Source organism: Hemitrygon akajei, chromosome 8 (genome assembly GCF_048418815.1).
Source record: "Hemitrygon akajei chromosome 8, sHemAka1.3, whole genome shotgun sequence".
Lineage (NCBI taxonomy): Eukaryota > Metazoa > Chordata > Chondrichthyes > Myliobatiformes > Dasyatidae > Hemitrygon > Hemitrygon akajei.
In genome coordinates this window covers 52,835,360-52,860,128 of record NC_133131.1, presented here as the reverse complement: position 1 = coordinate 52,860,128, position 24,769 = coordinate 52,835,360, and the positions used below count along the sequence as shown (strand labels likewise).

At 43.0% G+C, this 24,769-nt stretch overlaps 1 protein-coding gene across 1 annotated transcript in view; it reads left to right on the top strand.

Moving 5' to 3' along the window:
- Positions 1 to 21,170, top strand: part of LOC140731906 (aurora kinase C-like) — a 43,275-nt gene extending 22,105 nt beyond the window's left edge. The window contains exons 4-8 of the mRNA XM_073053874.1: positions 965 to 1,153; positions 15,181 to 15,319; positions 15,798 to 15,946; positions 19,860 to 20,034; positions 20,602 to 21,170. Of these exons, the coding sequence (XP_072909975.1) occupies positions 965 to 1,153; positions 15,181 to 15,319; positions 15,798 to 15,946; positions 19,860 to 20,034; positions 20,602 to 20,775 (826 nt within the window). The 3' untranslated portion in view covers positions 20,776 to 21,170. The remainder of the gene's footprint in view (positions 1 to 964; positions 1,154 to 15,180; positions 15,320 to 15,797; positions 15,947 to 19,859; positions 20,035 to 20,601) is intronic.
- Positions 21,171 to 24,769: the final 3,599 nt, after the last annotated feature.

The following is a 24,769-nucleotide window of genomic DNA, read 5'->3' as shown; positions in this document are numbered from 1 at the left end:
CACGCGCCTGCACAGTCTGGCCTCTTTTCCCCGATCAGTTAAAAAAAAAAGGCTTCTCCGAGATGCCTTTACTTCTTCACTCTCCACCTCTTGCTTCGATTTAAAAGACCGTTGAAAAATTCCTCTCCTTTTTAAACCTTTTTCCTGTTTGCTTCAATATACCTGTCATACTTTGCACAGTGTCTGCCTTGGTAATGAAACCACAGGAGAGCCTGCTGCCCATTGCTGCGAACTCTCACTTCCCATCCCAAGCTGCATTCCAATTCTAGGTTGGTAAGGAAGTTAAAGTTGGAGCCTCCAATAACTGATCCATGCAAATGTTTGAATCGAAATTGGGAAGGGTTCTGTTTCCTTCACTTCCAGGTTTTCTGCCTAGTATTCCTTCAATTTAAAGTTTTCATGTATATTTGGACTTCACTGCTGAACACTGCCCTTTGCAACCAAGTGTATCCATACTTGCATTGTGTAGTTGTACTTGATCAGAAATGTCACTCTGGTTTCAGCTATAACATAGAATATGTTGTAGAATATGCTGCCATATCATGAATACTCCAACGTTGCACTTGTATCAAACTCTTTGTATACTTAAATGAGGGCAGCGTTCCTAATATACTCTGAGATTTGCAATCACGTGACGAACATAAAGTAAACACAAGGTACACTGCAGATGCTGGGGTCAAAGCAACACGCACAACACACTGGAGGAACTCAGCAGGTCGGGCAGCATCCGTGGAAATTAACAGTCAACATTTCGGGCCGAGACCGTTCATCAGGACTGAGTCTTGATGAAGGGTCTTGGCCCGAAACGTTGACTGTTCGTTTCCACGGATGCTGCCCGACCTGCTGAGAACACAAAGTAATTGCTTTCCTTCTCCTCTCCCTTTTATCTCTATTTTTTGACCTTTGTTATATGCTGAGTCAGAGTAACTGAGTTTTGGATTTACAAGGAATGTTTTAATATTAGAAATTGGTGTATTGACAACTTTGACATTGGACGCCCTCTTGGAAAAGGCAAATTTGGGAATGTCTACTTGGCTCGTGAACGGGAATCGAAATTTATTCTGGCACTGAAAGTGCTCTTCAAGTCCCAGCTTGAGAATGACAACGTTGAGCATCAACTCCGAAGAGAAATCGAAATTCAGTCTCACCTCAAGTAAGTTTTGTCTTTGTTTATCCTTTTACCCTCTTGGCTGTAGGCATTGTTTGTGAATTTGAGATGTCTTGTTACAGCTATCAGCAGAATCCAAGTATTCACATTTTTCAATTGCAGCAGTACAAAATACTAGAAAGGAATTGTAGGTGGAATGTTGTAAAATGGATGAACAAGATGAACAACTCCCTGAAAGTGGAGCTGCAGTTAGACAGATTAATACAGAAAATTTTTGGCATGTTAACTTCAGTCAGGGTATTGAGTATGGAAGTTGGAAAGTCATTGTGTGGTTGCACAGGACAAGAGAGGCTGCACTTGAAGTATTATGTTCAGTTTTGGTCATCCTGCTATAGGAAAAGATTTACAAGGGGTAAGTTGGGTGTGGGAAGGTGGGGAGACCTCCAGTGTCCCTGATGACTTCACCTGTCCAAACTGTATCCAGCTGCAGCTTCTAACATTGAGGAGTTGGAGCTGGAACTGAATGAACTCCAGATCATTCAGGGGTTGTTAAGATATACAGAGACGTAGTTATACCCAAGATGCAGGACAGTAGAAACTGGTAAGTGATTGGGAAGGGGAAAGGGGTTAAGGAGCCAGTGCAGATTACCTCTGTGGGCATTCCCCCTCAACAACAGATCCTATACGTATATCACTTTGGATACTATTGGTGTGGGGGGGGGGGGGGAGAGCAGGAGAATTAAAACATGAAAGTCACAGGGTCTCTGGCACTGAGTCTGCCTCTATGACTCAGAAGGAAAGGGTGAAGAAGAGCCGAGCTGTGATGATAGGGGATTTGTTAGTTAGAGGAACAGACAGGAGGTTCTGTGGGTTTCTGTGAGATTCCCGGATGGTATATTGCCTCCCAGGTGCCAGGGACTGGGATATCTTGAATTGAGTAATCACATTCTTAAGTGGGAGGGTGAACAGCCAGAAGTCATGGTCCATGTAGATACCAATAACACAGATAGGGCAAGTGACAAGGTTCTGCAGAGGGAATTCAGGGAGTTAGGTGCTAATTAAAGGGCAGGATCTCCAGGATTGTGATCTCAGGGTTGCTACCCATGAAACGTGCTAGTGAGGCCAGAACAAGGAAGATTAATATGTGGCTCAGGAGTTGGTGCCGAAGGGAGAGCATAAGATTTTTGGATCACTGGGCTGTCTTCCAGGGAAAGTGGGACTTGTACTGAAGGGATGGTTCCGGGGGGGGGGGGGGGGGGGGGGGGGGGGAGAACCAGAGTGCTAGAGCTTGTGGAGGTAGATGTTGGTAAGACTTCAGACGAAGTTAGGAATGAAAAGGTTGAGTATGGTGTGACTAGTGTCCTGAGTGGCATAAATTTCAATGCAAGAAGTGTTGTAGGGAGGGTAGGTAATAGTGCTGAAGATGAGGTAGCTGGTTTACAAACAGGCAATGTGTAGTGAGGAGAAGCAATATAGGGCAATATTGCAGTCAACAGGACGAATTTCACCATAGAAGGCAGACAAAATGGAAAAGGGTGAATACAGGACCGAAGGTGGTGTATCTGAATGCACGCAGTATACGGAATAAGGTAGATGAACTTGCAGCAGAGTTGCGGATTGGAAGGATGGATGTTGTAGGCATCTCTGAATCATGGCTGAAAGAATAAAGCTGGGAGCTTAATATCCAGGTGTACACATTATATTGAAAGGACAGGCAGAAAGGCAGAGGGCTGCTTTAAAAAAAAAATGAAATCAAAGTCGTTAGAAAGAGGTGTCATAGGGTCAGAAGATGTTGAATCATTGTGGATAGAGCTAAGGAACTGCAAGGGTAAAAAGACCCTGATGGGAGTTGTATACAGACCCCCAAACAGTAGTAAGGATGTGGCCAACAAATTACAACAGGAGATAGAAAATTCATGCTAAAAGGGCAATGCTACATTAATCATGGGAGATTTCATTATGCAGGTAGATTAGGAAAGTCAGGTTGGTGCTGGTTCCAGGTGACCACTATGGGATCAGCTATTCTGGATTGGGTGTTGTGCAATAAACCAGAATTGAGATGAGAGCTTAAGGCAGAAGACCTCTTAGGGCAAGTGATCTTAATATGATCAAATTCACCCTGAAATTTGAAGAAGCAAAAGACAGATGTATTAGTATTGCAGTGAAGTAAAGGGAATTACAGGGCATGAGAGAGAAGTTGGCCAGAATTGATTGGAAAAGATTACTGGCAGGGATGACAGCAGAGCAGCAATGGCTGGAATTTCTGGGAGCAATAGGGAAGGCACAGGATATACACGTCCCAAAGAGGAAGAAGTATTCCAAAGAAAAGGTGACACAACCATGGCTAACAAGAGAAATCAAAGCCAACCTAAAAACCAAAGAGAGGGCACAAAATAGAGCAAAAATTAATGAGAAGTTAGAGGATTGGGAAGCTTTTAAAAATCAACATAAGACAACGAAAATAAGTCAGAATCAGGTTCATTATCACTAGCCTTTGTTGTGAAATGTGTTCACTTAGCAGCAGCAGTTCAATGCAATATATAATATAGAAGAAAAAAAAGTAAATCACTTACAGTATACATATACATACATAGATTAAACATCCTATGGAAATAATATGTTAAAGTGAGGTAGTGTTCATGGGTTCAATGTCCATGTAGGAATCGGATGGCAGAAGCTGTTGCTGAATTGCTGAGTGTGTGCTTTCAGGCTTCTGTACCTCTTGCCTGATGGTAACAGTGAGAAAAGGACCTATGTGCTGGAGGACCTATATAATGGACGCTGCCTTTCTGAGACACCGCTCCTTGAAGATGTCCTGAATATTTTGTAGGCTAGTACTCAAGATGGAGTCATCTACATTTACAACCCTCTGCAGCTTCTTTTGGTCCTGTGCAGTAGCCCTCCATACCAGACAGTGATGTAGCCTGTAGCCTGTCAGAATGCTCTCCAGGATACATCTATAGAAGTTTTTGAGTGTATTTGTTGACATACCAAATCTTTTCAAACTCCTAATGAAGTATAATTACTGTCTTGCCGCCTTTATTGAAATGTTGGGACCAGGTTAGATCCTCTATCTTGAAACTGCTCACTTTCTCCACTTCTGGTCCCTCTGATGATTGGTATGTGTTCCTTCGTCTTACACTTCCTGAAGTCCTCTATCAGCTTTCGTCTTACTGACGTTGAGTGCCAGGTTGTTGCTGTGGCACCACTCCACTAGTTGACATATCTCACTCCTATAACCATATAACAATTACAGCACGGAAACAGGCCATCTCGGCCCTTCTAGTCCGTGCCGAACGCTTACCTAGTCCCACTGACCCACACTCAGCCCATAACCCTCCATTCCTTTCCTGTCCATATACCTATCCAATTTTACTTTAAATGACAATACCGAACCTGCCTCTACCACTTCTACTGGAAGCTCATTCCACACAGCTACCACTCTCTGAGTAAAGAAATTCCCCCTCATGTTACCCTTAAACTTTTGCCCCCTAACTCTCAACTCATGTCCTCTTGTTTGAATCTCCCCTACTCTCAATGGAAGAAGCCTATCCACATCAACTCTATCCCCTCTCATAATTCTAAGTATCTCTATCAAGTCCCCCCTCAACCTTCTACACTCCAAAGAATAAAGACCTAACTTGTTCAATCTTTCCCTGTAACTTAGGTGCTGAAACCCAGGAAACATTCTAGTAAATCTTCTCTGTACTCTCACTATTTTGTTGATATTTTTCTTATAATTCGGTGACCAGAACTGTACACAATACCCCAAATTCGGCCTCACCAATGCCTTGTACAATTTTAACATTCCATCCCAGCTCCTATACTCAATGCTCTGATTTATAAAAGCCAGCATACCAAAAGCTTTCTTCACCACCCTATCCACATGAGATTCCACCTTCAGGGAACTATGCACCATTATTCCTAGATCACTCTGTTCTACTGCATTCTTCAATGCTCTACCATTTACCATGTATGTCCTATTTGGATTATTCCTACCAAAATGTAGCACCTCACACTTAGCAGCATTAAACTCCATCTGCATTTGTTCAGCCCACTCTACTAACTGGCCTAAATCACTCTGCAAGCTTTGAAAACCTATTTCATTATCCACAACACCACCTACCTTAGTATCATCTGCATACTTACTAATCCAATTTACCACCCCGTCATCAAGATCATTAATGTATATGACAAACAACATTGGACCCAGTACAGATCCCTGAGGCACACCACTAGTCACTGGCCTCCAACCTGACAAACAGTTGTCCACCACTACTCTCTGGCATCTCCCATCCAGCCACTGTTGAATCCATTTTACTACTTCAATATTAATACCTAACAATTGAACCTTCCTAAATAATCTTCTGTGTGGAACCTTGTCAAAGGCCTTACTAAAGTCCGTATAGACAACATCCACTGCTTTACCTTCGTCAACTTTCCTCATAACCTCTTCAAAAAATTCAGTAAGATTTGTCAAACATGACCTTCCACGCACAAATCCATGCTGACTGTTCCTAATCAGAACTTGTCTACCCAGATAATTATATATACCATCTCTAAGAATACTTTCCATTGATTTACCACCACTGACGTCAAACTGATAGGCCTTTAATTGCTAGGTTTACTCTTAGAACCCTTTTTAAACAATGGAACCATATGAGCAATACGCCAATCCTCCGGCACCATCCCCGTTTCTAATGACATTTGAAATATTTCTGTCAGAGCCCCTGCTATTTCTACACTAACTTCCCTCAAGGTCCTAGGAAATATCCTGTCAGAACCCAGAGATTTATCCACTTTTATATTCTTTAAAAGTGCCAGTACTTCCTCCTCTTTAATCATCATATTTTCCACAACTTCCCTACTTGTTTCCCTTACCTTACACAATTCAATATCCTTCTCCTTAGTGAATACCGAAGAAAAGAAATTGTTCAAAATCTCCCCCCATCTCTTTTGGCTACACACACAGCTGTCCACTCTCATGCTCTAAGGAACCAATTTTATCCCTCACTATCCTTTTGCTATTAATATAATTGTAGAAACCCTTTGGATTTATTTTCACCTTACTTGCCAAAGCAACCTCGTATCTTTAAGCTTTTCTAATTTCTTTTTTAAGATTCTTTTTACATTCTTTATATTCCTCAAGCACCTCATTTACTCCATGCTGTCTATATTTATGGTAGGTATCTCTCCTTTTCCTAACCAAGTTTCCAATATCCCTTGAAAACCATGGCTCTCTCAAACTTTTAGCCTTTCCTTTCAACCTAACAGGAACATAAAGATTCCGTACCCTTAAAATTTCACCTTTCAATGATCTCCACTTCTCTATTACATCCTTCCCATAAAACAAATTGTCCCAATCCACTCCTTCTAAATCCTTTCGCATCTCCTCAAAGTTAGCCTTTCTCCAATCAAAAATCTCAACCCTGGGTCCAGTCCTATCCTTCTCCAGAATTATATTGAAACTAATGGCATTGTGATCACTGGACCTGAAGTGCTCCCCAACACATACCTCTGTCACCAGACCTATCTCATTCCCTAACAGAAGATCCAACACTGCCCCTTCTCTAGTTGGTACCTCTATGTATTGCTGCAAAAAACTATCCTGCACACATTTTACAAACTCCAAACCATCCATCCCTTTTACAGAATGGGCTTCCCAGTCTATGTGTGGAAAATTCAAATCTCCCACAATCACAACCCTGTGCTTACTACAAATATCTGCTATCTCCTTGCAAATTTGTTCCTCCAGTTCTCGCTCCCCATTAGGTGGTCTATAATACACCCCTATAAATGTTACTACACCTTTCCCATTCCTCAATTCCACCCAAACAGCCTCCTTCGACGAGCCCTCTAATCTATCCTGCCAGAGCACTGCTGTAATATTTTCTCTGACAAGCAACGCAATACCTCCCCCTCTTGCCCCTCCGATTCTATCACACCTGAAGCAACGAAATCCAGGAATATTTAGTTGCCAATCACACCCCTCCTGCAACCATGTTTCACTAATAGCTACAACATCATATTTCCAGGTATCTGTCCATGCTGTAAGCTCATCCACCTTTCTTATAATGCTCCTAGCATTAAAATAAATGTATTTAAGAAATTCTCCACCTCTTCCTCTCTGTTTATCTCTAACAGTAAAAGAACTTTACTGTCTTATTTTTCTTCCTTCTCCCAAACATCTGTTCCTACACTCTGGTTCCCCTCCTCCCTCGTATCTAGTTTAAATCCACAGGAGCCTCTCTAGCAAACCTATGTGCAAGAATATTTGTCCCCACCCAGTTCAAATGTAAACCATCCCGCCTGAACAGGTCCCACCTTCCCTGGAAAACTGTCCAATTATCTACAAATCTGAAGCCCTCCCTCCTGCACCATGTCTTCAGCCACATGTTGATCTGCACTATCTTACTATTTCTAAACCTGCCTGCACGTGGCACTGGTAGCAATCCTGAGATTGCTATCCTGGAGGTCCTGTCCTTTAACTTGGCACCTAACTCCCTAAATTCACTTTTCTGGACCGCCTCACTCTTCTTACCCACGTCATTGGCCCCTACACGGACCACGACATCCGGCTGCTCACCCTCCCTCTTCAGAATACTGAGAACACAATCTGAGATATCGCGGACCCTGGCACCAGGGAGGCAACAGACCATCCAGAATTCTTGATCTCTTCCACAGAACCTCCTATCTGTCCCCCTAACTATCGAACCCCCTTATCACTACTGCTTTCCTCTTTTCCCTCCTTCCCTTCTGAGCTGAGGCTCGAGTCTCGGTGCCAGAGACGCAACCACTGCAACTTGTCCCTGGGAGGTCGTCCCCACCAACAGTGTCCAAAACGGTATACTTATTGTTTATGGGAACGGCCACAGGGGTGCTCTGCTCTTCCCGTCTAATCCCCTTCCTTCTCCTGACAGTCACCCAACTACCTGTCTCCTGACTCTTAGAAGTGACTGTCTCCCTGAAACTCCCGTCTATTTCTGCCTCTGCCTCCCGAATGATCCGAAGTTCATCCAGCTCCAGTTCCAGTTCCCTAACACGGTTTGTCAGGAGCTGCAGCTGGATGCACCTTTCGCAGGTGTAGTCATCAGGGACAGCTGTGCTCACCCTGACTTCCCACATACTGCAAACGGAGCACTCAACTGCCCTAACTGCTGCCTCCATTACCTACTCCTAAGCTAATTAGATTAATTAAAGGAGCTTACCCAGCCTTACCTCACCTGGAGTGAAGCTCGTACTCAGCCTCTGCTCGCTTTTTAAATTCTCCTGCTGATCTCAGAGGCCGACTTTCACGCGCTTGCACAGTCTAGCCTCTTTGCCCCGATCAGTTTTTTTTTTAAAAAACAGCTTCTCTCCGAACTTCTTTTGCCTCTTCCACCTCTTGCTTCGATTTAAATCTACACCCTCTCATCACCACCTGAGATTCTAGCAACAATGGTTGTATCATCAGCAAATTTATAGATGGTATTTGAGCTATGCCTAACCACACAGTCATGGGTATAGAAGGAGGAGGAGAGGGAAGGGGGCTGGTGGAGAGAGGGGGGAAAATAAAGAAAAGCAGTGGGCTAAGTATACACCCCTGAGGTGCACCAGTGTTGATCATTTGTGAGGAGATGTTAACACCAATCTGCACAGATTGTGGTCTTCCAGTTAGGAAGTCAAGGATCCAATTGCAGAGGGAGGTACAGAGCACCAGGTTCTGCAACTTCTCAATCAGGATTGTGGGAATGATGGTATTAAATGGTGAGCTACAGTTGATGAACAGCATTCTGACGCAGGTGTTTGTGTTGTCTAGTTGGTCTAAAGCTTGTGAAGAGCATCTGCTGTTGACCTATTGTGGTGATAGGCAAATTGCAATGGGTCCAGGTCCTTTCTGAGGCAGAAGTTCAGTCTAGTCATAACCAACCTCTTAAAGCATTTCAACACTGTCGATGTGAGTGCTACGGGGCAATAGTCATTAAGGCAGCCTGCATTATTCTTAGGCACTGGTATAATTGTTGCCTTTTTGAAGCAAGTGGGAACTTCCACCTGTAGCAGTGAGAGGTTGATAATGTACTTGAGTACTTCCGCCAGTTGGTTGGCACAGGTTTTCAGAGCCTTCCCAGGTACTCCCATCAGGACCTTCTGCCTCTTTAAAGACAGCCTGACATCAGCCTCTGAGACAGATCACAGGGTCATCAGATGCAGCAAGGATCTTCACAGCTGTAGTTATATTCTCCCTTTCAAAGCGTGCATAGAAGGTGTTAAGTTCATCTGGTACTGAAGCATTGCTGCCATACATGCTGTTGGGTTTCACTTTATAGGAAGTAATTTCTTGCAGACACCACCAGAGTTGTCCTATATCCGATGTCACCTCCAATCTCATTCGAAATTGTCTCTTTGCCCTTGAATTAGGCCAGCTGGTGGCGTAGTGGCATGAGCGCTGGACTTTGGAGCGAAGGCTCCAGAGTTCGAATCCAGTCGGCTCCAAAAAACCGGGAGAGGGATGGGCTCTGCCAGGTTTCAGATGCCCAAGACAATGAGCAATCACTAAAAAGATCAGTGCAAAAAGCTTGTCATGATGGTGCCCTGACAACTCCACCAGAAGATAAGGCGCGTACGCACGCACACCCCCCCCCCTTTGAAATAGCCCTCCGCAAATCAGACCTGGTTTCCTGGTACAGGCCTGGGTCACCAAACTTGAATGCCACAGATCTAGCCTTCAGCAGATGACATAACCTCCTGGTTCATCTACGGCTTTTGGTTTGGGAATGTACATCAAGTCTTTGTAGGCACACATTCATCCAAGCAGGTTTTAATGAAGTTGGTAGTAAGTACAGTATACTATCCAGGTTCGAAGATGAATCCCTGAATACAGTCCGATCCACCAATTCAAAGCAGTCCTGTAGGCGCTCTTGTGCTTCCCTTGTCCAAACCTTCTTGATCTTCACTGCTGGTGCTGCAGTCTTCAGTCTCTGCCTGTACTCAGGGAGTAGAAGTACAGCCAGGTGATCAGACTTCCCGAAGTGAGGACGTGGAATAACACGGTAGGCATTCTTGTTGGTGGTGTAGCAATGGTCCAGTGTGGTGTTTCCTCTGGTGGCAAGTGATCTGTTGATGGTAATTGCTTAAAGTTTTTCTTCAGACTGGCCTGGTTAAAATCACCCAAAACGATGGTGAAGACATTGGGGTGTACTGTTTCATGCATGTTAATCCAATTGCTCAAATCATCTAAAGCCTGATTAACATTGTCCTGGGGTGGAATGTATACTGCTACCAAAATGACCCCGGAGACTAAATTTACAACCTTCTGCAGCTTCTTCATATCAGACAGTGATGCAGCCTGTCAGAATGCTCTCCACAGTACATCTATAGAAGGTTTTGATTAAGTATTCAGCGTCACTCTTCATTGTGGAAGACACTAGCAAAATGGAAGTTCCAGGTGTCGGGGGTTGTGAAGTGTGTGAAGTTACCGAATTTAGAGAGAAGGTACTTGGGAAACTGAAAGGTCTGAAGGTAGAAAAGTCACCTGGACCAGATGGTGTACAACCCATGATTCTGAAAGAGGTGGCTGAAGAGATCGTGGAGGCATTGGTAATAATTTTTAAAGAATCGCTAGATTTTGGAATGGTTCCAGAAGACTGGAAGATTGTAAATGTTACTCCATTCTTCAAGAAGGGAGAGGGGCAGAAGAAAGGAAACAATAGGCCAATTAGTCTGACCTCATTGGTTGGGAAGTTGTTGGAGTCAATTACTAAGGATCAGGTCTCAGGGTACTTGGAGGCACTTGATAAAATAGTTTCCTCAAGGGGAAGTCTTGCCTGACAAATCTGTTAGAATTCTTTGAAAAAATAATAAGCAGAATAGACAAAGGAGAATCATTTGATATTATGTACTTGAATGCTCAGAAGGCAATAGACAATAGGTGCAGAAGTAGACCATTTGGCCCCTCGAGCCTGCACCTCCATCTTGAGATCATGGCTGATCATCCACCATCAATACCCGGTTCCTGCCTTGTCCCCATATCCCTTGATTCCCCTATCCATGATACCTATCTAGCTCCTTCTTGAAAGCATCCAGCGAATTGGCCTCCACTGCCTTCCGAGGCAGTGCATTCCAGACCCCCACAACTCTCTGGGAGAAGAAGTTTTTCCTTAACTCTGTCCTAAATGATCTACCCCTTATTCTCAAACCATGCCCTCTGGAACATATTTCCTGCCTCTATCTTGTCCAATCCCTTAATAATCTTATATGTTGCAATCAGATCCCTTCTCAATCTCCTTAATTCCAGCGTGTACAAGCCCAGTCTCTCTAACCTCTCTGCGTAAGACAGTCCCGACATCCCAGGAATTAACCTTGTGAATCTACGCTGCACTTCCTGTACAGCCAGGATGTCCTTCCTTAACCCTGGAGACCAAAACTGTACACAATACTCCAGGTGTGGTCTCACCAGGGCCCTGTACAAATGCAAGAGGATTTCCTTGCTCTTGTACTCAATTCCCTTTGTAATAAAGACCTTCTTCACTGCCTGCTGCACTTGCTCATTCACCTTCAGTGACTGATGAACAAGGACTCCTAGATCTCTTTGTATTTCTCCCTTACCTAACTCTACACCGTTCAGATAATAATCTGCCTTCCTGTTCTTACTCCCAAAGTGGATAACCTCACACTTATTCACATTAAACGTCATCTGCCAAGTATCTGCCCACTCACCCAGCCTATCCGAGTCACCCTGAATTCTCCTAACATCCTCATCACATGTCACACTGCCACCCAGCTTAGTATCATCAGCAAACTTTGACAAGGTGCCTCACTTGAGGCTCTTTAACAAGCTACAAGCTTTTGGTATTACAGGAAAGATTCTAGCATGGCTGGTTTGGCAGGAGGCAGAGTGGGAGTAAAGGGAGCCTTTTCTGATTGGCTGCCGGTGACTCATGGTGTTCCATGGGGCGTTTGTGTTGAGACTGATTCTTTTTACATTATAGGCCAATGATTTGGATGATGCAATTGACAGCTTTGTTGCAAAGTTTGCAGACAACGTGAAGATGGGTGGAGAGACAAGTATTTTTGAGGAAGTAGAGAGGCTACAGAAGGACTTGGATAGATTAGGAGAAAGGGCAAAGAAATGGCAGATGGAATACAGTGCCAGGAGGTGTATGGTAGAAATGGAGAGAAATACAAAAAGCTGGGGTGCAAAGGGTCTTGGGTATCCTCGTGCAGGATTTTCTACAGGTTAATGTGCTGGTTGAGTCTGGTGAGGAAGGCAAATGCAATGTTATCATTCATTTCAAGAGGACTAGAATATAAAAGCAAGGATGTAATGTGGAGACTTTCTAAAGCACTGGTGAGGCCTCACTTGGAGTATTGTGAGCAGTTTTGGGCCCTATTATCTTGGAAAGGATGTGCTGAAACTGGAGAGGGTTCAAAGCAGGTTTACAAAAATGATTCCAGGATTGAATGGTTTGTCATATGGAGAGTGTTGGATGGCTGTAGGCCTGTATTCACTAGAATTGAGAAGAATGAGGGTTGACCTTATTGAAACCTCTCAAATGGGGAAAGTCATCGATAAGAGTGGATGTGGGGAAGATATTTCCTATGGAGGGAGAGTCTAAGACCGGAGGACACAGCCATAGAATAGAGGGGTGTCCTTTTAGAACAGAGGTGAACAATAATTTCAGTGGTGAATTTGTGGAATTCTTTGCCATGGCAGTTGTAGAGGCCGAGTCTTTGTGTATATTTAAGGGAGAGGCTGATTGATTCTTAATTGGTCAGATTTTGAAGGGATGCAGGGAGAAGGCAGGAGACTGGGGCTGTGCGGAAAATTGGATCCCCCATGATGAAATGGTGGAGCTTTCTTGATGGGCCAATCGGCCTAATTCTGCTCCTATATCTTATGGTCTCGCTTTCTGTTGCTTTTTTTAGCATTGCACTAATTGTTGCTATGTTGTATTCCCTCTCCTATTTTTATGCGGTCTTTGACTTGTCAGCCATGGTTGCCTCATCCTCCCTTTAGAAGGCTGTTTCTTTGGGATGAACTGGTCCCAAGTCCTACAAATTACTCCCAGAAACTCCAGCCATTGCTGTTCTTCTGTCATCCCTGCTATGGTCTCCTTCCCATCAGTCTTGGCCACCTTTTCTCTGATGCCTCTGTAGTTAACTTTTACTCAGCTGTGATAATATAGAAACATAGAAAACCTACAGTATAATACAGGTCCTGCAGCTTACAAAGCTGTGCTGAACATGTCCTACCTTAGAACTACCTAGGCTTTGCCCATAACTCTCTATTTTTCTAAGCTCCATGTAGCCATCCAGGATTCTCTTAAAAGACCCTATCGTTTCTGCCTCCACCACAGCCCCTGGCAGCCCATTCCACGCACTCACCGCTCTCTGCGTGTTTAAAAAAAATAAAACAACTTGCCCCTGACATCTCCACCGTACCTACTTCCAAAAACCTTAAAACTATGCCCTCACGTGCTACCATTTCAGCCCTGGGGAAAAGCCGCTGACTATCCACATGATCAATGCCTCTCAATATCTTATACACCTCTATCAGGTCTCCTCTCATCCTCTGTCACTCCAAGGAGAAAAGGCTGAGTTCGCTCAACCTGTTTTCATAAGGCATGCTCCCCAATCCAGGCAACATCCCTGTAAATCTCCTCTGCACCCTTTCTATAGTTTCCATGTCCTTTCCGTAGTGAGGCAACCAAAATTGAGCATAGTACTCCAAGTGGGGTCTGACCAGCGTCCTATATAGCTGCAACATTACCTCTCGGCTCTTAAACTCAATCCCATGATTGATGAAGGCCAATGCACCAAATGCTTTCTTAACCACAGAGTCAATCTGTGCTGCAGCTTTGAATGTCCTATGGACTCGGACCCCAAGATCCCTCTGATCCTCCACACTGCCAAGAGTCTTACCGTTCTATATTCTGCCATCATATTTGACCTACCAAAATGAACCACCTCACACTTACCTGGGATGAACTCCATCTGCCACTTCTCTGCCCAGTTTTGCATCCTATCAATGTCCCACTGTAACCTCTGACAGCCCTCCACACTAACCACAACATCCCCAATCTTTGTGTCATCAGCAAATTTACTAAATCACAAAGAGTAGGGGTCCCAGAACAGATCCCTGAGGCACACCACTGGTCGCCGACCTCCATGCAGAATATGACCTGTCGACAACCACTCTTTGCCTTCTGTGGACAAGCCAGTTCTGGATCCACAAAGCAATGTCCCCTTGGATCCCATGCCTCCCTACTTTCTCAATAAGCCTTGCATGGGGTACCTTATCAAATGCCTTGCTGAAATCCATATACACTACATCTACGGCTCTACCTTCATCAATGTGTTTAGTCACATCCTCAAAAAATTCAGTCAGGCTCATAAGGCACAACCTGCCTTTGACAAAGCCAGGCTGACTATTCCTAACCATATTATGCCTCTCCAAATGCTCATAAATCCTGCCTCTCAGGATCTTCTCCATCAACTTAGCAACCACTGAAATAAGACTCACTGGCCTATAATTTCCAGGGCTATCCTTACTCCCTTTCTTGAATAAGGGAACAACATCCACAACCATCCAGTCCTCTGGAACCTCTCCCATCCTCATTTATGATGCAAAGATCATTGCCAGAGGCTCAGCAATCTCCCTCGCTTCCCACAGTAGCCTGGGGTACATCTCATCTGTTCCTGGTGACTTATCCAGCTTGATGCTTTCCAAAAGCTCCAGTACATCCTCTTTAATATCTACATTCTCAAGCTTTTCAGTCCGCTGCAATTCATCCATACAATCGCCAAAACATAACTGATTTTAGCTACTCTCTCTCAAATTGCAAGGTGATATCTATATTGTGGTCACTGTCTCCTAAGGGTTTCTCTATCTTAAGCTCCCTAGTCAAATCTGGTTCATTATACAACACCCAATCCAGAATTGCCTTTCCTCAAGTGGGTTCAACTCCAAGCTGTTCTGAAAAGCTATCTCATAGACATTTTAAAATTCCTTCTCTTGGAATCCAGAACAATGTGATTTTCCCAATCTAAAATTTCCATTTTATCCAATGTAATGCACTTTTCTTTCATTTCAGGCATCCAAATATCCTGAGGCTCTACAATTATTTCTTTGACCGTACAAGAATTTACCTCATGTTAGAATACGCTCCTGGAGGAGAATTGTACAAACAGTTGCAGAAATGTGGCTTCTTCACTGAAGAAAGGAGTGCCACTGTGAGTGAGAACCCACAAATACTCTGCTATCTGGCTTTTAGTAGGGGTTGCTGAGTTATCGAAAATTCACCCTTTAAAATATAATTTAAATCAATTGTTAGTGATTTCATTCCAATAAACTTTAAGCTGTTTATTTTTAGGTGAAGTATTAATTCACATAACATAAGAATGTTGAAAATTAAGACTTTTAATATTAAGTTAATTAAATGTGTATTGTGCCAGGCAGTACTCAGAAATTCTAGCTAGCAGATGGATCAGTAAAGCTTGTGACCATGAGGAACTGTCGGTCTTGACACACGTGCATTGTCATCCACAATGTATACCTCAGACAATGCTCATATGAAGACCTTCAAACTTCCTTTGTACAGAACGTTGCCTTTGATCACCAGTAAACTTGCCAAGATTATTTCCCATATGATGGTCACCTCAGAGCGCAGTGAATAGAGTGATACTGACAATGTTTCTTTTAATATTGCAGTACATTTTGGAGCTGGCAGATGCATTGCAATATTGTCATTTGAAGAAGGTCATTCATAGAGACATCAAACCAGAGAATCTGCTCGTAGGCCTTCGTGGGGAACTGAAAATAGCTGATTTTGGTTGGTCTGTGCATGCTCCTTCATCAAGGTTTGTGGCATGTCTTGCTGAATTTTTTTTGTAAAGTATGATAAACCTGAAGTTATTTCCTTTTGTGGGATTGCTGAGTTCCAGAATTGATACTGTATAAGGGCGTTAATGAGGCTTTTGGGACCAATAACTCTGCGGTCTGGTTAACATACTAAGTTTAAGTCCTTTAAAATGGTTTCTGGCAGAGTGAAATTCCACTAGGTTTGGTGGCAACACCACTCACTCCTTGTCTGAGGAGGTTGTCCTCTGGTGGACATATCAGTGAGGAATTTTTCATTGTAGGAGCAAGCCTAGGCTTTCAAATGCTAATTACTATTGTTGCTAAGTAGCTCTCAATTTCTGCTTGGCTCAGCTGTCCTGTATACAGAAGTAAGGTCAGCCCTCCTTATCCACAGGGGACCCCCCGCGGAAACCAAAATTTGCGGATGCTCAAGTCCCTTATTTAGCGGAACCCTGGACTTTATTTAACATGTCTCCGTGCGGCGGACATTAGGACCTGGTGGTGCAGCTCTGAATCTGCAGTGTTTCTGTTCACGAAAATAAGGTGGAAGTAATAAAGCGATCAGAAAGAGGTGAAACGCCATCGGTCATTGGAAAAGCGTTAGGCTACAGTCGGTCAATGGTAGGACCAATTTTAATGGAGAATGTGAAAGGCTCTGCCCCGATGAAAGCTACAATTATTACTGAGCATGGCAGTGGTTAAATTATTCAAATACCTATGTTTTTTAAGTGTTTTATATGCATAGAAAGGTGAAATATGTACTATATACTAAGAAAAACATTTGACTAACTGACGCTAAATGATACCGGATGTACCTGTTCTGACTTCAAATCTGACTTAAAGACGGACTCAGGAACAGAATTCATTCATACCCCGGGGACTGCCTGTACTCTTAAGTAATTTCTAGATTACTTATAATACCAAATACAATGTAAATGCTATGTAAGTAGTTGTTATACTGTATCGTTTAGGGAATAATGACAAGAAAAATAGTCTGTACATGCTCAAGCAATGAGTGCTGGAAGAGAACTTCCGGGTTTTCCCGATCTGCGGTTGGTTGAATCTGCATACGGAATCCGCGGATAAGGAGGGCCGACTGTATACAGCTTCATGCTATGGAGATAGAAATGGTTTATTTTTCATAGAACATGTTCATCTTGGTGGCACTATGTAAACCTAACAAGCCCTCACTGATTGTCAGCTACAATATTCTTAGCAGCTTCATTCTATCTTACATTGCCGTGCTCCAAACTGGCTTCCAGTATTTAACAGCTAGCCTGCTCTCTGCAAAATATAACTTGCCCACAACATTGCCAGTATTTGATTCCCTTGTGCAGTAACCCATATCTGTTAGCCTGGTGCTTTTTGAACTTCAGTAACCTTTATCCCAAAGATTAACCTTTTGTTCTCCTGTTCAATTCCTTCCTGAATCTATCCTACCTGCTCTGTACTCTCTTACATTGCAATATGTCTAACACTTTGTTCAGTTATGTTGAGTTACCCATCTCAAATTTCCCTCAGACTCCTTGCTTTAAAACCTTATTCCTCCCACGACCTAGTGACATTTGGACTTCTTCATGTGTCTTGCGCGTTACACGCTTGGGCGATCATGGCTGTCTACGTTGAATGATCCCTCACAGTGTCAATGATATCTCGCACATTTAGATTTGTTAGTTCTTTCACGGTGTCCATATATTTTCTTCTTTGCCTTCCTCTTCCGAGTTTCCCAGGCATACGGCCTTGTAATGTAAGGCATTCTATTTCTCCCCTTCTGATGACATGGCCCAAGAAATTAAGTTTCCTCTCATTTAATGTTCTCACTAAAGATCTTTTTGTATGGGCACATTGGAGTACTGTCTCATTAGTTACCCTATCTCTATGATATTTTCAGTATTCTTCTAAGAAACCACATTTCTGTTGCTTCTTTGGAGTTCTGGTGTTACAGTCCATGTTTCGGAAGCATACAGCAAGATTGACCAGATGTAACAAGGGTTAGGCTACTAAAATGTTGATGTAGAAATGCGTCTGTTGGTAAAAATGGGCTTCATTTTTTTGGAAATTGGTTTTGGAAATGGCAATTCTTTTTATTTCTACTTTACTTCTAGCATCTTGTGATATAAAGCTACCAAGGTAATTAAAGCTGGTCTTTTGTTCAATCTCTTGGTTACCGATTTACAATTGGCAGTTGGGAATATCCTGCTGTTTTGATATTACCATACATTTGTTTTTTTTCCACAGTTGATGGTTAGACCAAAATCTGCACTTGTTTGTACTACTTTGTCTAGAAGGATTTGTAGGTCTTCTGCAGCACTTGCTATTAGGGTGGTATCATCTGCATATCTTATACTGTTAAAAAAACTAGGTGTTGAGGTTATTACCATCTTATCAGAAAGTACTGGACGCGATTAATGAGGGTGCTTGATGAGACCCCTGGGAGGTAGGAACCGTACCCGGATGGGGGGCTCCTCTCCCCCCCCCCCCCCAAAATCCTAAAAGGACAAGGGATGATAGTATCTCCCCCGGTCTGTACATGGAGCGTAGGATTGGGGTTAAGAGTCGTAAGGATTTTTTGTATACTGTAAACCGCTTAAGTACTCATTTGTCGGTTATTTTATTTTATTTAGGTCTTCTATTTCTCTGAGAATAATTTCATTATAGATATTAAATAATTCCGGTGAGGCAACGCATCCTTGTTTAACTCTTTGAATTTTAGTCCAACTGTTTATGTTATCGTCAATTCTTACTGCCGTCATTTGATTCCAGTATAAATTTTGAAGCAGTTGGTTGTCCCTTCTGTCAATGTTCAGTTTAGCGAGAATTTGAAATAATTTTTCATGTTGCACTTTGTCAAATGCTTTGGTGGAATCAATAAAACATAAAAAGACATAATTTTGATATTCAATTGACCTTTCTGAAAACATTCGCAGTATGAAAACTGAGTTCCTAGTTCCTCTATCCTCAATAAACCCATATTGCAGTTTAGAAGTTTCTGGCCTTAACTTGTCTTTAATTTGACTCAGAACAATTCTCAACAAAATCTTTATTATGTGACTGATAACTGTTCTATAATTTTCGCAGTCAATAGTCCCAGGAATTTTTGGCAGAGTTATAAATACTGATTTCAAGAGATCGTCAGGCAATGCACCGGACTCGTATATGCCATTAAACAGGTCAAAAAGAATATCTATGCCCAGATCTTCTAGGGCTTGTATCACTTCCACTGAAATTTCATCAAATCCAGTGGCTTTACCATGTTTCATGCTTTTCATTGCTTTAGTTGTTTCTTTTTTGGTGGGCTAGAATTCGGGTGTTTAATATCTGGGGGTTCCCCTCTATCATGTTCAAAAAGCTGCTCTATATACTGACTCCACCTCTCACATACTTTATCTGGATCTGTTAGTATGGATCCGTCTGCTGATCTTGTGCATCCTGTAGAGCGGGATTAACTCCAGTAATTTCCTTTATTTTCTTGTGTATTTCTTTGCTGTTGACATGTGGACAGGAATTTTAAATATGCTTTTGTGATCTGCTATTGAGCTTGTAGTGAGACAGGTGTTTTCTTACAGGGTTGAACCTGAGGTTTGAAATGACTGGGCACATTGGCCATTCTCTTTGTAGAGAGAAGATTTAAAGATGAGCTCTATTTGTCAGATGTAATTGTCTTTTTTTTTCAAATCAGTGGGAATTGTGCTGGGGCCAACCTAGCATGCCACGATTTACTAACCCTAATCCTACCTGCACACCTTTGGAATGTGGGAGGAAGCCCACACGGTCACGGAGAGAACGTACTTATAGACAGCTGTGGGAATCGAACCCCAGTCTGTGATTATAGCGATTGCACTAATGTATTTAAACTGCTGGGTTTGGTTTTAGCTTGGTGTAACGTTGTACTGCAAACTTAAATCCCTTCAGAAGAAAGACGTTTTGTGGGACTTTGGATTACCTACCTCCAGAGATGGTTGAAGGACGGATGCATGATGAGAGAGTGGACTTGTGGTCCCTGGGCATTCTGTGCTATGAGTTCCTAGTAGGTCACCCTCCATTCGAATCTGGATCTCACCAGGAGACTTACAGGAAAATTTGTAAGGTGAGCATTTAAACGTAAAATTGTTGTGAAGTTGATCCTCTGCCTTATAGGCTGTTTACACATCCATTACACAAAACGTAGAAACAGAAGTAGGTGATTTCCCCTCCCTTTTTTTAAACCCCATTCTGCTTGTAATCTTTATTCCTCTTACCAATCAAGAATCTATCAATCTCTGCCTAATTCACCCTATGACTTGGACTCCATGGCAGTGAATTGCATAGATCCACCATTCCAAGAGTCCTGAATACATTTGGAGCAGTGACAAACTAACCTGTCTGGACCCATTAGTGTTGAGATTGTAAAGGGGTAGCTAACACTTAAATTTGTTATTAATTAAACAAGGCTGGTATTTCAATTTGCTAATACAACATGTATATGTGCTCTGTAGTTCAGGCAGCGTCTTGTTAAATTATTCTGATGAAGCGTCTCTGACCTGAAAAATTAAGCTTCTCTTCACAGATGCTGCCTGTTGCTGAGTGTTCCTGACATTTCAGTTTTTATTCAGATTTCCAGCTTTTGGACTTTATAATTACAGTAACTGAAGATGTTTAATGCTTACATTTACAGGTTGATGTCCAGTTTCCCTCCAGCATGTCAGAAGGTGCAAAAAGTCTAATCAGTCAATTACTTCGCCACAATCCAGTACTGAGACTTCCCCTCAAGGAAGTGATAGAACATTCATGGGTGAAATCGAACGCCCGAAGGCTCCTTCCCCCCAAGTGTGCAACCAGTGAGAATTAACGACTACTTCATGGGTCCTGAGGATTGCTGACTTGTATTTAAGACATGGAATATGTGGTGTGTAATATATAAAGTATATACTCAGTTGTTCAGTAGCTCTTCCTGTTCCCGTGACCCTGTCTTTCTGTATGCTTCTGTCATTGTTAAATTGTGTCCTCTGGTTTGTTCACATTTGTCAGCAAATGCCTGGACACATGTAGTAAATCATGTTTTCTGCTCATTCTAACAATTGTAAATTAGAAGCAGTGTTTATGGCCACAAAGTTGTATATGCCTCTTGTTTCATAGTAATTCACAACTAGTCAAAGCAATTGTTACTGTCATGTAAAGGTAGATCCTATTTTTTTTTAAAGTTTCACTTTGTTCATTTGCAAATAAATCAGATGAATCCTTAAACTTTGTTTTTGAAAGCTTGTTTACAGAGTTGAATGTGGCCTTCTACATTTTTTGTAATGGTTTAGAAAAACGGTTTTGATTCCATCTGTTGTCTCATTCTCCCCAGAGGTCCCACATTCGTATTTGGATTTCAACACATTAATCTGCTGCTCCTTGTATGGTTTAATAAAATTGCTTAAGAACATTGCTACATTTTGGTGGGAATAATCCAAATAGGACATGCATGGTAAATGGTAGGACATTGAAAAATGCAGTAGAACAGAGGGATCTAGGAATAATGGTGCATAGTTCCCTGAAGGTGGAATCTCATGTGGATAGGGTGGTGAAGAAAGCTTTTGGTATGCTGGCTTTTATAAATCAGAGCATTGAGTATAGGAGCTGGGATGGAATGTTAAAATTGTACAAGGCATTGGTGAGGCCGAATTTGGGGTATTGTGTACAGTTCTGGTCACCGAATTATAAGAAAAATATCAACAAAATAGTGAGAGTACAGAGAAGATTTACTAGAATGTTGCCTGGGATTCAGCACCTAAGTTACAGGGAAAGATTGAACAAGTTAGGTCTTTACTCTTTGGAGCGTAGAAGGTTGAGAGGTGACTTGATAGAGGTATTTAAAATTATGAGGGGGATAGATAGAGTTGATGTGGATATGCTTTTTCCATTGAGAGTAGGGGAGATTCAAATGTTATGACCTCAGCCCCCTCCTTTGTGAGAATCGCAAGAGAGAGAGAGCCTTACGGTTTGGAATGTGGGCTGGTCGCTCAACAAGACAAAAGCCTTGGACATAGCCATTGTCTTGGGAGACACCTTTGTGGAATAAGGAACTGGCCTACGTGCAGACCCTCGGGGCAAGGTGAGATGGGTGATGGGGGAAAGATTGCCTCGCCCCCCGACCCTGATGGACATCGACAACCCTGCCAGTCCAGATAAAAGGTGGGCTGCCGAGGCGGGGCCTCAGACGCACCAAGGAGACACACGAAGAAGACACGATAGTGCTTCCCGTCGGAGCGGGAAGCCATTTTGAAGGAAGCCACGTGCGTTAGATTCCGGATCAGGAGTCTGTGGCTGGAACCAAAGGACAAACCGTTTTAACTAACAACAGGGATTTGCTTCGCAAAGACGACGGGCAAGTGTTCCTTCTCTCTCTATCCAACACGTAAAATGTCAGCAGTTCCCGAAACGGGGAAGCCTGCAGACTTTGAGTGACTCTTATACCCAATTGGACTCAGTATCCCCTAGACAACGATAGAGCTCATTTTTGATTGATTATTACTACACCTGTGCTTTAGATTGAGTTTTGACGATGTATATGATCTGAATGTTTTGTAGTAACCCTACGTTTGTGCCCCTTTATAAATAAAAACGTTTGAAAATAGTAGCACCAGGCTTCAGCGGACCTCTCTATCTTTGCTGGTAAGTCACCCGGTTACTGGGGAACGTAACACAAACAAGAGGATGAGTTGAGATTTAGGGGGCTAAAGTTTAAGGGTAACATGAGGGGGAATTTCTTTACTCAGAGGGTGGTAGCTGTGTGGAATGAGCTTCCAGTAGAAGTGGTAGAGGCAGATTCGGTATTGTTATTTAAAGCTGTTACGCCTGTGCCCCCTGCTTTTTGAGAATCGCAAGATCACTATTAATGCAGGTCAGGAGACCCAGGAAATGAGAGAGAGACGTTTGGAATGTCTTGGCCCCTCGGCGATACAAAGCTACGGGAAATGGCCATTGTCTCTTGGAGACGGAATTGTGTATTGAGTACGGTGCTATTTATTTGAAGCCCTCAGGGAATGACCAAAAGTGGGCTGGTTGAGGGGAGGCATCCCTCCACCCTGATTGACATCTGAGACCCCGTGAGTCAGGATAAAAGAGGGTCTGGGGGAACAGCCCCTTCAGACGCACCAGAGGAGAAACGCTAGAAATCCTGTGACAGCGTTTAATAGCGACAGCCGGTGGAAGGTCCACGTGTGTCCTTTCCCGTTGCCTGTGATTGAGGCCTTACCATGGAAGACGGCTTAGCTAAAGAACAGATCACCACCGATGACATTTCGAAGGATCAACATCATAGAAAGGAAAACGGGCAAGTTCTAAAAACATCGTCTCTCTCTCCAACCAAAAGCTGCAGCTTGAATGAACTAAAGTGACTTTCATATTTCCATCGGACAATACATTATCCCCTAGACAACAATAGAGCTATTTCTTATTGATTATTATTATACCTGCGCTTTTAGATTTAGTATTGACGACGTATATTATCTGTATGTTTGCATTGATATTATTTTTGTGTATTTTTATCAATAAATACTGTTAAAAATAGTACGATCAGACTTCAACGGACCTCTCTATCTTTGCTGGTAAGTGACCCAGTTACAGGGTACGTAACAATTGGGGGCTCATCTGGGATTTGACACCAAATTGGGAGGCCAGTGAATCAGGCTTGTAAGTCCAAACTTGGATCTGGTTATGCGGGTAGCCAGACGGGAAACCAGCAAAGACGGACGTGGGAGAATTTATAGAAAACCCAACTCTGGAGGCGCTAGAGGCGGCCACCAAATCAGACTTGATAAATATGGCGAAGGGGCTAAACCTCGCAGAGGTGAGGTTGTCAATGAAAAAGCGGGAGGTGCGAAGGGCCATAACTCAGTATTATATTGAGAAGAATGTGTTTGCAGCTGAGGTATTGGAAAATATCCCCGAAAAGGTACCAGCTAGTGGGACGGCTCAGAGTTGGAGAAATTAAGGTTGGAACATGAAATTCAGTTAAAACAGCTGGAAGCAGCTGAAAAGGAGAGAGAGAGCTGAGAAAGAAAAGGAACGAGCCGAGAAGGAGAGGGAGGCAGAGAAACAGAGGAAACATGACTTGGAGATGGAGAAGTTAAGGCAAGAGTGAAGAGATCAAGGGTCAGACCGAGAGGAGCGGTTTAATGTTAGTCGGGAGTTGAGGTTAGTACCTCCGTTTGAGGAGACGGATGTTGATAGTTATTTCTTGCTTTTTGAAAAGGGAAGGCACAATGAGCATATACAGCGTTGTCCATGGAGGAGGAAGAGGCAGAGAGTTATGACCAAGTAAAAGCGGCCATTCTCCGGACTTATGAATTGGTACCTGAAGCGTATAGACAAAAGTTCAGAAATTTAAAGAAAGGGTGGAATCAGACGTATACCGAGTTTGCCTATGAGAAGGGTGTGCTCTTGGACCGTTGGTGCACAGCAGAGATAGTGGAAGAGGATTTTTGGCGTCTCAGGGAGTTAATTCTGATTGAGGAATTTAAAAGTGGTGTTTCGGAGGCTATCTGGATGTAGTTGAATGAGAAGCCGAATAAGTCCATCTCCGAATTTGCTAGATTCACAGATGAATATGCCCTAACCCACAAGACAAAGTTTTCCTCGAATAAAAGTTCCCAGAGAGACCGTGGGAACGATAGAGAAAGTCCGCCGGCTGAGGCAGAGGTCCCGCCGGGAGCTAGTGGTAAGGTTGAGGGGGAAAGGCAAGACGGCCAGAGGTTTCCGGGCTTGACCTGTTTTAATTGTGGAAAGGGGGGACATATTGCATCTAGGTGCTTTGCTCCGTGGAAGGAGACAGGAAAAGGGAAAGCAGCAGTCCCTAT